The sequence below is a fragment of the Anoplolepis gracilipes genome, chromosome 3 (assembly GCF_047496725.1).
Source record: "Anoplolepis gracilipes chromosome 3, ASM4749672v1, whole genome shotgun sequence".
In the NCBI taxonomy this organism is placed as follows: Eukaryota; Metazoa; Arthropoda; class Insecta; order Hymenoptera; family Formicidae; genus Anoplolepis; species Anoplolepis gracilipes.
Genome location: NC_132972.1, coordinates 15,599,478 through 15,617,091, shown reverse-complemented (window position 1 = coordinate 15,617,091; position 17,614 = coordinate 15,599,478). Strand labels below are relative to the sequence as shown.

Genomic DNA, 17,614 nt, shown 5'->3' with positions numbered 1-17,614 from the left:
TTCATTGAATTATTATAATATTTTTAAATCAATAAAAATTTAATTATTTAATTTACTAAATATTTATTAATTATATAATTAAATATAAAATTTTTTAATGTGACATTTCCTATTCAAACTTAATTTCTCTCTCAGGCCAATTTTTATAATTTTAATAAATTCTTTTTTTACTTTTTCCTTTATTGAATTATTATACTTTTAAATTAATAAAAATTTGATTATTCAATTTATTAAATATATATTAATTATATAATTAAACGTTTTACGTATTAATTCTTCGCGATTTATTCACTTTTCGCGTAGATATCATTCATTGAAATGTCCTACTTTTCTATTCTGTTTATCGAGAAACCGACAAGGAAGAGACTGTTTCTGAGATATGAACTTGGCATAGTCGTGCGACACAAACGACTCGATCACAGTGCCGTGAGCATTCGATAATTGATTTTCCCCGTTCAATTTTCTCTGCCAACCTCTCTCCCATCTCTGTCCTTTTTTGCTTCCTCCTTTGCCACAATTGTTTCTCTACTAAGACACTAGAGACAATTGCTCGTGATTATTACCAGGCTGATGCGCATTGAAAGACGACTAACGTGTATACTGCAACGCGATAGTGGCTTTCTAATATATAATTTGGTAGCGTCACACTTTAAATTTAATAGCAAACAGTGCGCAAATAAACATATATACCTTAATCATAATAGAATTTAATTTTCATTAGTACCATATTATTAAAGAATAAAAATTAAGCTTAAAAAGAGTAATTATTATATCAATATAAAATCATTTTAGCATTATATTTCCATAGTTTTAGCAACTGTGTATAAAATTTTTTTAGATAATTTAATTAAAATATAATAATTATCTTAAAATTTATAAAGGTAATATATTTTTAATAAAAATTATAAACAAAAAGAGGCATAAGATTGGGATGTAATCAAGTGAGATCGAAAGTTCTCGTTGGCCAGAAAAACCGGCGGTTAAAGTACGGATAGGAAAAGTAGATTAAAACGCTTTTCCAAGACGCCGCCAAAGTAATTGATAGCTCTTCCATCAGCGTTATACAACTGGCGTTATATGGCCGACAGCAGCTTTCGTTAGTCTACGATTTTTCGCTTCGGCAATTTCACTACCTTTAAGGCACCCTTTTGGGATCTGCGCCAAAAAAGCCTCGATTAAAGTTATCGTCGAACGCGAGTCGGCTGGCTTGATTTATGACTATCGCCGGAAAGTGAAGTGCAAAATACGCGCGTATGATCGAAAGACGTACGTTTCTTTTCCTCTTTCATTTTTTTTTTACGTGACGCAAGTGCGTTGAAAGTTATAGATTTTTTATGCCACATCGAGGATAACCGATTGGTAGTTGATTATAAAACTAATCAAAATCCGAGCGATTCTCTCTCCGCAAAATTTCGTTTTCAAACTTATGTACAATTTACTAGGACTTTTTATTTTTTCATAAACTAATATATCGATATAAAAAATAAATAGAAGAATAAAGTATTAAAATCTTGTGATAAAATAATGTTTTTTAACAAAATTAAGAAAGCCAATTTGAAATTACATTATTGCACGATCTATCAAGAAAAAAAATTGAAGAAATTTCCATATCGAAAGTTTAATCGAATCCTGAGCCACTCTAAAAAAAGAAAGAGAAATCCTTCCATTATAAATTTTAAAATTTTATAATTAGATAAAAGAAACTTGTGACATGTTCCGTGGAGTTGCTAAAAAATATTTTTGTTATTTTTTTGACAATCCTACAGAATGTACACAAGTTCTTTCATGGATTATAAAAATGTAAAATTTATAATAGATAGAAAAAAAAGAAGAGGGAAAAAAGCGAGAAGAAAAGAGAGAGAGAGAGAGAGAGAGAGAGAGCGCCGAGAATAACGCAATTAAATTTTTGGTATGGAAATTTGTTCACAATCAGCTGTTTACGACAGTGTCCCGAAACTTTCTCGTCGTTTACGTTTACGTTTTATTCTTCCACGTGGCAAAGTAATTATCGATCGTACGGTAATTAGTTTCGGCGCGTATAAGTTTTCAAGAGTAATTATAAAACTCGAAATGCTTTCCAAACTCGTTCGAGCATAAATACAATTCACGTTTTTTTCATGACAATTTATATGTACGTTTTCCAATCGCGAATATAAATTGTCTACGCTTTCGAAGCAAAGACCGCTTTTATTTTTGTTTTGAACTATATTTCAAAATCGGAAGAAGCTTCATGATAGAATCATCAGCTTTCTCGGAGCAATCACAAAGTTATCTCAATACTTTCTCGATATTTTTGGTGATTCCCCCCGGAATAGAGCATCATGTTACAATCCCATTTCTTCCTGTTATTATAAAATTCTTAAAGATTATAAAGGATAAAATTTTTTGATAGTGTATTAAGATTCGATTAAACTTTTGACATGAAAATTTTCTTAACAGTAATAGGAAAACTTTCTCATGGCTTTTTATATTTTATTCATATAATAATAATAATAATAATACGAATATTACTCCGCTCAATGTGTTATTAATTCTATTGATTTTTCTGCTTTGGACAGCAATATAAAAAATAATATATATGTAACGCGCGCGACACGTGGGTCATTATTAAGTAATCCACCTTATTTCTAGAAGTGATGTTATCGCGGGAAAAGAACTCGATCAATTTCTCATGATATTTCGAAAGCAGCACAATCTATTTACACATATCTTTCTACATTTATCTTTTTAGTAGATAGAGAAAGAAAGAAGGAAAGAAAGAGAGAGAGAAAGAGAGAGAGAGAGAGAGAAAGAGAATGTCACACACGTGAAAGGGTGGTCTCGCAGTCGCTTTTTAAAATGAAAAATGGTCGCGACTTTATTTTTCTACAAACACGTGCTGTTCTTCAACTGCGGAAAACGACCAAAACCTAGACGAGCTTACAACGTTTCAACCTATTTATCTCGAAACGAGGCGTCGTGTTTGTGCTGAGCGATTCAACATATCGTATATACAATTTTGTAGTACATAATTTGATCCGGACAAAATATGATACCTATTATTACCGATATCCCGACAAAACGCAAAACTTTCGCAACATGGAAAAAAAATGATTTGATAGATTTACTCACCAGAGCATTCCTGACGGCTACCAATTTGTCACCGACGACGAGACGACCGTCTACCTGAGCGGCTCCGCCGTCCATGATTTTGGTTACATAAATCCCATTGTCACCCGGTATATGCTGATTGCCGATACCGCCGGCAATACTAAAGCCGAGGCCCTTGTTACCCTTGATAAGCTCGATCTCCATTAGCTGAGTGTGTCTCCGTCGACGTACGTACTGAAAATCGATACGCCAACATAACATTAATTGAGAACGGGCTGGAAAGGCCTCGTCGATTAAGAGTAAATTCTAGAAAGTTTAATGTTTATAAATTTGAACGCAATACTCGTTTCGCTTGAGAAGCATTTAAAAAAGAAGCTCCCATGCGCTCTTTCATTCCCGGTGTAACAATGAATCCACGTAATTAAATACCCGCTCGATAGCTGATCCGAGAGATATATACCCATTTGAACTACTCTCGTTTACCCGGCGAGATTTATAAAGTGGATTTGTTCCCGTTCGGCGCAATTCTCCTTAAAGGCCCGTTTATATCGCCGTTAAGATGGCTCGGTACGTTAATTAAACTTTGCACAGGAGAGGTACTGCTAAATGTTTCGAAATTACCAACTGATACATTTTATGATACAAACCACCATGATACAAACGACAAATATTTATTACGACTGAAATATATTATATATACATACGAGAAATATTTCTTTATTAATTTTATAATGCATAAAACAATAATTATAAATATAAGTGAAAATAATTTAATTTAATAGATATATTAAATGTACAATAAAATCAAGCGTTCATTAATTTACGTCACAATCTCTGCAATGTAAAATAACGATCTCATATATATCTACTGTAAATATTTAAAAATTTATGTTTAAAATTGGATGCAATAATTTACATGAATTTGATTGATAATCACTCATAAATCCAGATTGTGTAAAATCAGATTTATTTTCGACAGTCGTATTCTCGTATTAAAGATGCGTTTACGCGCAACGAGGAGTAACTGCGAAGCGAACACTTTATATCTGAAATAATAATATTTAGGATGTTTCCACTCGTAAATGCGTTTTATGCCTCTCTCACAGTTATTTCCAGATTGAATGAGTTATAGCACGCGGAAAAAATCCTCGAGTATCTCTGAAATTTCCAGCTACCATCAAAAAAGTCGTTAATCCCGAAATATTTTAATTAGCATTGATGTTATTTCACGTGAATTTAATAAAAATGCAATCTCATAGGTTTTAGGAAAATTTTTGATTAAAATTTTCATAAAAAACAAGAACATACGATTGACAATCTTCGATTTTTATGCCAAACTCTCATTAAGCTCTCGGAAAGGAAGGTATAACAGTACAATCCACTTGGGGAATTTTCTTTTTCATCGAAAGGTGACATTAACGTATATCCGAGAGGCGCGTAACGAACGATCCCATCGAAACTTTTCCTCATCCCTCGGCGACTTTGCCGGGTTACAGGAATCTCGAAAGGCCTGGGTGAGTGATCGTCGCTTCGGGACTTTTCTCAAGCGTAAGCCGAAGATATTCGATGCGTCTTTATGACAAATATGGAATCGGGAAAAGGCCGTCAATCCCGCGAAACTTTCTGCGACTCGAAGTGTCGCCGTGGAATTGATGACATTGGTAAAAAAAAAAAAAAAAAAAGAAAAAAAAAATCGTAGGCGTTTCGACGAGAAAACGAAGAAGGAAGTTTGTTTTGAGTAAACGAAATTACGAAAAAACGCGACAACAGCATGCAAAATGATTAAAGTGACATCAATTATAAAATGAAGTACCTATATACGATAGTGTGAGAGGTATACACGAAATATCGTCACAATATTTCTTTGTGTTAATCTTTTTTATATTTGATGAATGATATAACGTGCATATCTTATTAAATAGATAGCAATAATATACTGATAACGTTTGCCTTAATGTACGGTTAATTAAGCACTCGGCTATTAACTATCGGCAGATAGCTCAGAAATTGAATATGCATACAGAGCGCGAGTTTAACAGTAGAAAGCATATGCATTACAACATTTGCAATTCAATTATTCTCGACACATTCGTCGCGCAATTAAATCTGCGCACTTGAGATGCGCATATCATATGGTATATGCAATCGTAGGGTGTAATAATGTAGTGTTTTAACACTGTAGTTTTAACACCTGTGCGATTCAATTAAATTCGGATTTGACATTTCATATATATGACATAAAATAATGCGTCAGTTAACGTTAAGCTTTAGAAAATTGCATTTTTTCTTTCAATGTTGTAACTCACGTTACATAATTCGTAAGTAGATAACATATCGTTATTTAAAAATATAGAGACATATTGTGCATTCTTTTTTTTAATAAATAGATGTGAGTCACAAATATTGCATATACTTTTACCTTAAATTATTGATTTTAAACAATTAATATTTTTTTAAAAGAAGTTTATGTTTATATCTCTCTCGATACATACTGATAGAAATACATAGAGGAAATACATCAAGATACACATAGATCTCTTAAACTAATATAATTCTATTTCTCAGCAATTAAGTAAGTAATGCACTTTATCAGAGTTAATAAGAACTTCAACCACGTAATTAGTTTATCAGAAGTTCATATTTTATGCATCAGTGGCTCATTTATATGCCACATCGAGAGTTCTTGAAGTTTGAAAGCTTTTTAGCTATATGACTTTCTTTGACGAAAAATTAATAATTAATTAATTAAATATATAATCTAAATAAAACCAATATATTAAGCATATATGTATTAAAAAGCAAAGTTTTTTTTTGTAATATATATGTTTAGAATTTTCTAATATGTTTTATTTCTATTTTTATCTTTTCTTAGCGTGACTTTTATACAATTTTCTATATTTCTGTAGATTTCAGCGGTTTTATATCGGCTTTAGAAACCAATTTCTTAAAAGATTGAAATAATCTGAAAAGGTAATCTCTAGTGAATAGAACAAATCGAGGAACAGACTACTGGAAATAGACTTATTGTTAGATATTTTTATTTGAAATTTTCACCTCTAAGAAAGTTAGAGTCTAAAAACAAAGTGGTGTTAATCTTTTTTTTTTTCGACACATTTATTGTATTAAAAGTTTTCAGTTGACATCATCAATCAAGCACTTGCAAGTGTGTGTTTGCTAACGGACAAAACGTCGTAACATGGGAACAAGTACATGTGTTCGTATTATGCGTAATGGGATTAAAGGTGAAGCTTACCAGCTTGACGGTGTTGCCGGCCCGCTTGAGCGCATCTACGGCGGCCGCATGCGGTACGTCGACGACGGACACGTCGTTCACCTGCAGTATCGTGTCGTTGACACGCAGGCGGCCATCCGCGGATGCGGCGCCGCCCGGTATGAGCTTGGTGATATAAATTGCAGTGTCGTTGCCGTAATGCGGATTGTCGGTGCCGCCGGCGATACTGAAACCTAGGCCCGCCCCTCCCCGCTCCAAAACAATCTCCTCGTACTCCCAGTCGTCATCGCCATTCACCTGAAAGTGTAAATATGTGCATCGTATTATTTTTTCATCCTTTGTATTTTCAAAAAGTGTAAATTTTTATAAAAGAATTGTGTGTAAACAAAAATCTGTTAACTCCTACTCCGTATTAACGGTCATTTTTGCCCGTGCTTTTTCTAATAATATCGGTTCCTCGACAACGAATAGTAATATACATATATATTATATATAAAATTATTTTTCAAATTTATTATTTTGGTTTTTCTTTAATTTAGAAGGATCAAAAAGGTATATAATTTTTTTATATCCATTGATAAACCGATCGAACACCTATACAACACCTGTACGATTTGAGGATGGCAAAAATACCAGCACGGAATAAAGTTTAATTTTTAAATTTCTAACAAAATTAAAATTATATCACAAAAGTGTCTTGTTACAGTGACGAAGAAAAAGGGTCTTATTAAATCTATAGAAAGAAAATATTCTCTTCTAGTAAGGGTCTAAACTCCGTAACAGTTTACGTCGCGTAAAGTGGTAGGGGATCCACAATCCTAATTGCGTGGGGAATCTAAGCCCTACGCTAGGGAGAGGTTAAGCGGTTAATTGATTTTGAACCTCACATGAGAGTAGATTAGGTTGTGCAACGTCCCGATCGATGGCAGTCGATTACACAGGGACAAAGAAGCTCGTTTAAGCCCTCAACATTAGTTCACGCGCGTTATAAATCGAAACACTATTCCGTTTATATTTTCGTTAAGTAATGCACATTGTTTGCATTGTGCGATATATACAGGATGCCTGATAAAGAAAATTTTCAGTATATTCTCTCCTCGAAGAAAATTGGAATAATTTTTCAGTGGTTCGTTCAGCTGAACTCGACCGAAACGCGAGATTGATTCTTTCGAATTATTCATTGATTAATTTCACATAAACTTTATCTCGTTACAAGTTGATAATTTGGTGACACATTAAAAATTCTGAGAGGTACGGCGTTTGGTTAGCAAAGAAACTCGTTGCCGTTCGAGCGTTCTAAAAGACTTTGTCGTCTAATTAGCTTTAGGCAACATCGGCAACATGAAACGTTATATTAATATTCCGTAATGATGAGATAATTAAAAAAGGTCGGTCTCGGCGATTTCTTCGCTTTTAAATTGCGCGTTAAAGTACATTCAGATTTTTTTGCCATACACTCTCGTCTATAAAGAATACATGGACATCAAAATTTTTCCAAATGCTTTTTTTCTTCTCTTCTTTTTTTGTGTTTTTGATATATTTTTTTCACCTTAATTTACTTTGACTTACGTCAAAGTAAATTAAAATAAAAACATAAAATTTTTACGTACATGTATTCTTTATAGACGAGTGTATCGCAGAAAAAATCTGAGTACAGTAAATAAGAGGCTAACGCTCTTATTAATTAATATTGTTCATACAAACGCGAGCGAAAAGCAAATTAATTAAATCAGTAGAGGAAAACTTGTGTACGATTAGCACAATTCCCGGAGGATTATACATCTAATGAAGTAACATGGATTCCCTGCAGGAGAGCAAACACTACAGATCCTTCATGCGCGCGATCGCGCAGTGTAATTATCTACAGTCCTCTAGAACGTGCAAAACCATTTTAATCGGATCGGAAGCCAAATAAGCCGTAGGATAATATGCTAGGCGAACACGTTCTCCTACTGCAACCTATTGCGTGTCTCTAAATGTGTCAGCACGTTGCAATACGATACATTCGATACAATTGAACGATACGATTCAATAAAGTGCTTTTAGATATGTATTACATAGATTATACAGTGCATCAAAATTTATACCTACATCATTGTTGATGAATGTTACGTCATATTGATATCAATATTTATCTCTGATTCAAAATATCTTATTTATTCGACGTTTATTAAGAAATTTATTAATATTTATTTAAGAAAAGCGTAATTTAATTGATTTACTGATATCAACAATAAATTAAAGGATATACTCATCGTGGAAAATCACAAAAAAGACAATCTTAAAAAAAAAAAAAAAAAAAAAAAAAAACGAGAGATATAGTAATTGATTCTTCTTAAAATGATCGACATCAAAAAATTATCATGATATTCGACAACGTATCAGTTGCACGTTAGATTTTTTATCATGCATACATCTCGCCAGATGCAACGTAGAGGTTAAAGGCCTCGCGGAGAACGCATGAAACCGATCATCATCGCAATTATGCGTCTAGTCGCGTACGTGCCATTCCGATCGCATCCGTTGTTGGCGTAAATGGGTCCGAGATACGGAAGGCGAAAGGATCCGTGATGCGGCGGCATTCTCTCTCTCTCTCTCTCTCTCTCTCTCTCTCTAACGCGCACGCGCATATCGGAATTCACCAGAGATGCATTCCGATGCGCTTGCACTGGCCGCGCGTGCAGATTTGACGCACGCAATGCGATTGCCCGATGCATATTGCGGGAATTAATCGCGCCGGAATTATGCTATTCTGTTAAGCTCCCCTATTCTTCTTCCTCTCCTCTCCTCGCCTTTCCTCAACGATAGATCGTTGCAACGACGAGCGACGAAGCCGCGCACACCAGCGAGACGATATCATCGATGTGCGAGTACGGCCCGTCAACGTCACCGTCGCGGCAATTATGTCCGCGCGAGAATTAGCCGGCGATTAGCGACGCGATTATGCAGCCGCGCTAATTAATTGTGCGACGAAGAGATTTGCGATTTCGCGTACCGCACGCGCTACGTTTATACGATTTGTTTGACGACCGGTCACTGGCGTCGATAAATTGGTCTGCGCGTTTCGTGCCGATGCATTTCATGCACCGGATCCCCGTATCTGTCGCGTATATGAGTTCCATGATTCGGATGCAAGTATTATTGACGCTGGGATTTTTTTTTCCATATAAAAAATTATATACTTTTCTTGTAAAACTACAATTTTGTTTGCCTGGAAAAAAAAATCATTTAAATATTATTTTCAAATATTCGCGAAATTTCATTCAAATTATACAATTCTAACATTGATAGAATCAATGTTCCACTTCTGCTAAAATATACAGGGCATCCCATTTTAAGTGTGCACCCCAAATAACTTTCTTATTTTTGTTTTTAGAGAAAAATGTTTCAGACAAAAGTTGTATGGTTTCGAGGGAGTCATTGGAAGGTTAATGTGACCTTCACGTGACCTTCAAATGACTATCCAAGGTCAAACCAATGGCACCACTTTATGGCCCCCCTTGAAACCATACAACTTTTTTGTCTGAAACATTTTTCTCTAAAAATCAAAAATAAGAAAGTTATTGCACACTTAAAATGGGACACCCTGTCTCCCATTTTATATTATAATTATTGCCAATTTTTAATCGATTGTTTGCTTGCCTCTTTCGAGCGTTTCTATTAACAATGTGGAAAGTTGCGGTAAGGATAAACGCACGTTTCAAAACCATCAAAGGGCTTATTGTCATAAATTAAGCGACGTCGAAGGAAAATACGTGTGGATGTTCAATAAAATGCGTTGTAATCTAGAATCGCTAATTACCATTTTGTGAATCTGGTTGACCATGTCGGCAATCATGAGCCGTATCAAGTGGATATCCTCGACGCCATCCTAGCACTCGCGCGAAAATTAATAGCACCGATGTATTTGCGCGTTGCGTACTTCCGCTAGATTCGATTATACGCAGCGATGAGTGGCGCTTCGACTCGAATAATTTCAATAGCAAGCAGGTGTTGCTTCGTTGGCAACGTTTGGCGGATGATTTATTACAGGCGACGAACAGATTTATACATTTTACATAATACGCGCCAACCGTCGTCGCGTCTGCGTTTATTCATTGGCACGGCCACGTTTTTACCTCTCACCGCGAGAATACGGAATTGCATAAATCCACGTTTTATGCGACACGCGTATATTATCAAACGACGACAATCGACAATATCGCGGACAAAAAGCTCTCGAAAGCACGTGGTGTGACAGTGTAACATTCACGCGTACGCGTCACTCATGAATCTTCTTATTTAACGCTATTCCCCTTGGATACCTGCTACCCCCCCCCCCTGCCCCGTCCCGCGTGATAAAAAAACATTTGTATTTTTTTATGATAAATGATTACAAAGAGGAAGATAATAATTACGCGTTCGCAATGAAAAAGCTCGATTTAATCATCGTCACTATTGTTGTTTCTCAAAATGGAGACACCAGCAACACATGAACGACAATTCGCGCACTTGCAACGCGATTTTCGATCGAAGGAGAGAGAGTTTATCGCGTCGTCGAGCGAGCGTTTTTAGTTTTTCGAAGCGACTGTGGGAATGATATGGCCGCAAGAGAAAACGCGAAACTGTCCGCGGTTACTGTCGCGCAGCGGCGCACGACGGCGACGACCACGAAGAAGTAACGTTATCCGACTCTCGGTTCTTGCACGACAGAGGAGCGTTACTTGCTCGCGTACTGTCGCGCTAGTCATCGCTATTATAATATCGGGCGGGGCGCACGTTTACCGCCAGCTATTTCCGACACGCTGTAAAAATAAACGCGGCACGCGTCCTGATCGCGTGGTGTGGCATGGCATGGCATGGCATGGCATGGCATGACATGGCGTGGCATGGCATGACGTAGAGTGGCATGGCTGCCTAAATTAATCGGCCAACCGGGATGTAGCAAACTTTGATCGATGGATCGTCCATCACGTCCGTCGTACATTGACCGCTCGTACTAATTTTACGTCGTCTGCCTCCGTAATTAAAATAAGGCCACCGCGCGAAATCTCGCTAAGGAAAGTCGACTCTAACTTACGAAATCTCTGTCGCTAAAATAAATCTTGTCGCACATTCTGCCACTTTTATACGTAAATTGTTATTTTTAACTCTCGCGATGACGTGATCGCGCGAAGGGCCACGACGTACACGTGGATTCAGAAATTTGGCTCGGTATACCGGGAGACATCGTCATGATGCGCGGTGGTCCGTGTTTCGAATTAACATCGTGTCAGAACTGGCTATATCCGTCGGCCTTTGTTGGTACATGTGCCGGTTTCAACCGCGATGAGTAAAGATAGCCACGTTTCATAGCAAATAGAACGAATTTTAGGCTACGTCGACCTTGAAAGTAAACCGCTACGCCGTCCTTTGTCTATCTTGTTCAATGAGAGCTTTCAAGGAGGAAACAAAGTTTCCTCTTTGAACAAAGTTTGAGAATTTAAAACGTATATATATATTCAGCAAGAGCAAAAATTTGAAGTAGGCTACGCGAGCTATCCCTATTGTCTTTGTGGGAATAGACTTAATAAAACGAGAATCTATCTTAAATAGAAAATACATGCAAATGACGCTACAATAAAATCATGTGCGGAACGAGACCGGAATGATTTTATGAATTTAATTTCCGGAAGTGTGTACGCGGAATGTCAAACCGATAATTCAACGTGCAACCACGGATTTAACAATGAATGAAATTACCGTCGTCGGTTGAATCCACAACTTCCTTTTCCCTTCATTCAAGTAAATGACGGATTTTCCAAGATGCCAACAAAATTGTTGTAGTAGTCGAGAGAGGGTTTGTTGGATTAAGAGACTGACGTACGAAAGGTTCATTACTGTGTTAAAAGTTTGCGCTTTGTACGTAACAATGAGAAAGAAAAATAGAAAAATAAAGATTTTTAAATTTGGTGAAAAACAGAATAGAATAGAATTAGATAAAGAAAGAGAGAGAGAGAGAGAGAGAGAGAGAGAGAGAGAGAGAGAGAGAGAGAGAGAAAACAAAGACAAAAAGAAATAGAGATTTCTCGATATCTTTGATTTGTAGAAAGAATTTTCAAACTAGCGCGGCTTTAAATATATTTCTTCCACTTTCGTTCTCGTATTGAACTTAACTCTACTTAACGCTTTTATTAAATTTTACGTAATAAAAATTATACAATATAATAATTTAAATAATTTTACTAAATACGATAAATAACAAGTAGAAAAAAGAAGCAGTTATTATTATTATTATTATTGTGTAAATTGTAACTAAAATTAAAATAATATTTTTTTATATTTATTGTAATTATTTATATATTTTTTAAGTAAACTATAATGTACAAGATTTTTTACTTGTAATCAAATGTAACGTGAAAGGAGCGCGAATGTAATACGGAAAGAACCTTGCGCAATCCTTTGAATTTAATACTTCCTCTTTTTTCTGGTAGAAACATCTGTGGGGCGAGTACTGCCAGCATACAATAGCCAAGGTAACGTAAGTAACGTGCGTGGCTAAAAGGCGAGAACCGGGACATGTTAAGAGGAATTACCGCCAGAGGTAATCCGAACCTTGCGAGAGTCCGTATGGTTGTGCCGTTTTGTCCGGAAAATCGCGACAAAAAGCATGCCCTTTCAGCGGGCTCTTGAATTCCGAGAAACATATGGAATTTTTCAAGGAAAGGTATCGTCAAGCGAGAAAATGTTTGACATATCTCGAATCTATTGTATAAATTTGCATATAATTTACGATAAATCTAAACGTCATAAAATTCTGTATTGTGCTAAAAAAAAAAAAAAAAAATATATATATATATTAACATTTTATATAATATATTACGGTACGATCCATCATGTGCACGATTATTTATTTTGTTTACATCATAAGGCATTTAATGCTAAAGCGGTGGCGCAAACTTTCGCCACATCTAACGTAAGTAATCCATCAGCGTATATACATATATTCAAGAGATATTCACGAATAATCGAAATCTGGCGACGGCAAAATGGCCAATCACGTAAGTGGACTGCGCTAAAACTTGCAACAGCGACGGCCAGCCGGTTACATTCTCGCGAGCGACTACTTAAAGGTTGTCGCCGAATGAAAGTTCGACGAGCTCTGCCACGAATTAAACGACGCCACGCGGCCCAAGGTGAGAGCTTCGAATGTGTATCCAAGTGCGGCAACTTGAAACTACAGTCGCCGTGGCGTACATTAGGAAAATTGGAGCTCCTCCAACCAGCCTGGCATCAAATCGACGCTGGGGTTTATACGGTACATATACCGTGTTCCTCGCTCGAAAACTTATGTCGCCCCTGGCGCGAACCACGGCGACTAATTGCCACTCTGTCGGCAAGAAAAAGCGCCTCGATTGTCTCGTATACGTAGGGCGTCGCGGTGTCTGTCCAGACTGGCGATTATTCCGTCCAATTATGAACCAGACCGAGCCAGATCGCAAAAGTGTCATTCTCCACGTTCACGCTCTATAGCTCTATGGTGGAGTCGCTGCTGGAATTTTTGGAACCGCGGTCATTCGCCCCGGATGCACGGCGGTCGCAATCTCCGGTTTAATTTCGCAAAAAATTATACGGCTTTTCGTGAAACTGGGCCGGCTGTCGGAAAGAGTCACGAGTTGAAAATGAGCGGAAAAAGCCAAGCCACCTGGCATCTAATTAATGTTATCCAAAGTTGACGGCTTTTTTTTTTTTCAAACTTAACAAATATGTTTCTTATATTCTCTCTAATTTAGAACGTAAATTATATTACGGTTAGGTTTGTGTTTAAAATGGTCTATGTAAAAAGCTATAGGAATTAAACATTTTTAGTAAGTATGCAGACATACATCAGCGATTTTCAGAGTACACAGTTGACATGTAAAATAATAAATACAAAAATATAATGAAAAATTATCCGGCCACTTGTAAAGACGTAGAAAAAATTTATGAAAAAACCAAGCGACAGAAATTCACGCGAAATTCTGTCACTTGAGAAAACAAAATAGCGATTTTGCGATCCACACAGTAATGCAAAAGTACACTCGGCGTTATGAAGCACGTTGTCGCGAATTAACAAATTCGCGAGATCACGTTTTCCTGAAAACAGTCGTGGAAAAAAAAAACGATAGTTAAACGCCTCAATCTCGCGTGTGCTTTCTCCGCCGACGGATTTTAATTTCGTTTAATCGCGGTCGCTTAGTTGCCTTTTGCATATCCGTTCGTGGTTTTCCTCGCGTACAGTAATCGCGTAGAAATTTGCGCATCCGACGAACTCCTGTGAGCGTGACTCCGCATATTCTAGTACGTTCAATTTTTCAATATTTTCCTTAAACTCAATCCGTCTTAAAGTTCAATAACAAGTAAAATTATGCCTTTATGTTCTTACTGCGATAAATATTTTTATTCCGATAATTATACAAGCTAAATAAATGATATATATATAAAAGATAATATATAATAAATATTATAAATATAAATGTTATAAATAAAAATGTTTTAATAAATGTTATTTGGAAACGTTTCTGTAAAAACAATAATAATAGACATATTTCAAACGTCATATTTTAATAAGCAAATAGAATAATTGAAAAATTAGATACAATGAGTCCGTTGACTATTAAAGTTACATATATATTTAAATACAAACCAAAACATTATTTGAACTAATATTCTTTCCTTTTCTCTTATTTTGGATTATCAAAAAAATCTGTTTCAATATTCTCTCCGTCTTTTAAATTTAGTTTAGAAGCTACCCTCTCAGTTGTGTTTCTTAATTGATCTATGAATAAATTAGTCTCGTTACGTCGTCGATCTAATCTTGATTTATATTCTCTGTGAAATTTCGTGTTTAAATTTAAACTAATCAAAGTGAGCTAATATTCATCTCTATCAACTGCCTCACAAACAAGTTTCAGTTTTGCATTCTGATCAAAGAAAATGAATGGTATACGAATAAATAATCCCGGTCGCATAAAAATGTAGAATATGTTCGTAAATAAAATTGTTGCAATAAATAAAAATGTTAAATTAGATTTCATTTTCGAGAACAGTAGTTGTGTAGCATTGTGTATAAAGTTGTAACAATTCAAATCAAATATAATTTGATAAACACAATACTGATATGATTATTTGATTTATCTGTTGTTTATCCTATCGAATCTTTTGAAATATTAAAACATGTTTTAATATTTGTTTTAATATTTACATGTAAAAAACAGTATTTTTTTAAATGTATCATTAAAAACCGAGAGTTAATTGTCTGTATATCAATTTCGCTCCATCGGCGAACTATTTCTATTTAATGAGAGCAACACTGCGTTGCGATAGTGGATTCATATTAAACACGCCGCAGCATTTTGGCTCTCTGCAGGTGCGGGTTTAATTCATAAAGCTTGCACACTCCGGGATTTAACGACGACGATTCACCGCTCTTCCCCTATACTCAAATTCGATGTTACCCCGGGCGTAAACTCGCGATACCCGAAACGAGCATAAAACACGAATGTATGAAGCAGGATCTACGAACGCGTGCATTTATGCTGATATCTCTACGTGAACGATCGTGCCTTGAAAATAGAAACATTTTGACGGCTGGCAGTTAACATTCTCAATACACATTGGAAAAATATAAAAGTTGCTTCTGAATACGTCTATCATATATATCAAATCAATTTATAATAACATAATAACAAAAATTATTACATCTCAAGATGACAATAAAATTGTTAATAATATATATTATACATATTGAAGAAATAATTATATTTTAAAATTCCTAAAAATGTATATAAATTGTTTAAGAAATGGCTTTATAAACATTGTCGAGATATACATATGTACAATTAAATTGATGAGGTAGAAGAGTTGAAATAAAAACAAGACGAACGATGTCGACTCAAGAAAGCAAAATAACCTATTTACTCTTCCGAAATTGATCTCGTACAAATTTATCGGCTGACATTAAAAGTCACGGCGCGCGAAATTAATTTCATACGCTGCGTAGAGTGTGATTAATGAGCTCGTATTAACGATCCAATCTTTGAGAGCGGCGGGTCCACAAAGTTTTCCCGAGCATATAGGAATATTCGTGCGCGGCTGCAGTATATTGCAGTTGAAAGTTAATTGATCATTTCAACACATACTTAACGTGTAAAGAGCAACAGTCAGCGAAAATTCGCAACAATATTTGCGATCGAGATCTCCGTGCAAATGTTTTCTCTAACACAGCGATCGATTTACTTAGCTTGTATATATTAAATAGATTAAATCTATTCAATATTTTTAAATTCGACGTTCAATACAATTGTTTAAATTTAATTCTCTCTTACAAAGTATCCCTAAATTTTCAACTTAATCCTAGCTAATTTATTCGAGCAATTTAATCGCAATCCGCTGCGACGAGATTGCGACGAGACTCAATGCTCTTGCGCGTTTTTCTCGGAAAAATCTAGAAGACGATATATACGTTTGCCGTTTTTCCTGGCGGGCCTGAAAAATGTGCAGCGAAAGTGGAGAAGATCGGACAAGCGGCTATGCGTTAAGCTTTCTTTACTTACGAAGAAACAGGCCGTGATAATGATATAAATATTCATTAACGGTGCTTTTCTACCTGAGAAAATCCCGCGGGCGAACACAGTAGGGAAATAAACATAAACAAATGTGGCCATTTTACAATATCCCGCAGTCGGTCTTGGCATCTCTTATGTAAAATAAATCGAACTGTCATCGCGATATCTTTAGTAGGTACTTTACAGAATAAGTAATGTTATTTAAAGTTGACATTTTATAATTATTATATATACCTCTCTCCGCATCTCTAAAAAATTTTCTAATAAAATATTGATCTTCTAAAAAGACGTAGCTGACGCTAACAATAAAATATAAGAAGAAGAAGAAAATTTTCCTCTATACAAGAATGCATATCGAGAAATTTCTTAGCAAAATTAAATTCGCTCCAAAGTCGACAATGCAAATTGCGCGTTAATCTTATATAAAATGCCTTAAAGCTCTGGTATTTATACGATATTAAGTTCAAACTTAAACAAATTTTAGATTAAGTACTAAAAAAAATGTCAAGAAATAATATTAAAAATTGCATTAAATAATAGTTTCAATTTTATAAAAAATTGTAACTATAATCTAGATTCTAGAGAATTTATTGATTTATATTGATATTCATTTTTTAACTAAGAGACCGAAAACTTTTAAAATTTTTTAAATTAATCTTTTATTTGCAATAGTGATTTTGTAGAATACGTTTATATGCATAAACATTTATCACTAATACAAATAAAA

General features: G+C 35.4%; 1 protein-coding gene across 11 annotated transcripts in view; it reads right to left on the bottom strand.

The window, feature by feature from the left end:
* The window catches only part of LOC140663666 (disks large 1 tumor suppressor protein-like), a 337,014-nt gene that overhangs the window by 66,049 nt on the left and 253,351 nt on the right, over positions 1-17,614 (bottom strand). For all 11 annotated transcript variants that reach the window (XM_072888001.1, XM_072887999.1, XM_072887997.1 and 8 more), the window contains 2 exons: positions 6,344-6,619; positions 3,112-3,324 (listed from right to left, as the gene is read on the bottom strand). In XM_072888001.1, coding sequence (XP_072744102.1) covers positions 3,112-3,324; positions 6,344-6,619 — 489 coding nt within the window. The remainder of the gene's footprint in view (positions 1-3,111; positions 3,325-6,343; positions 6,620-17,614) is intronic.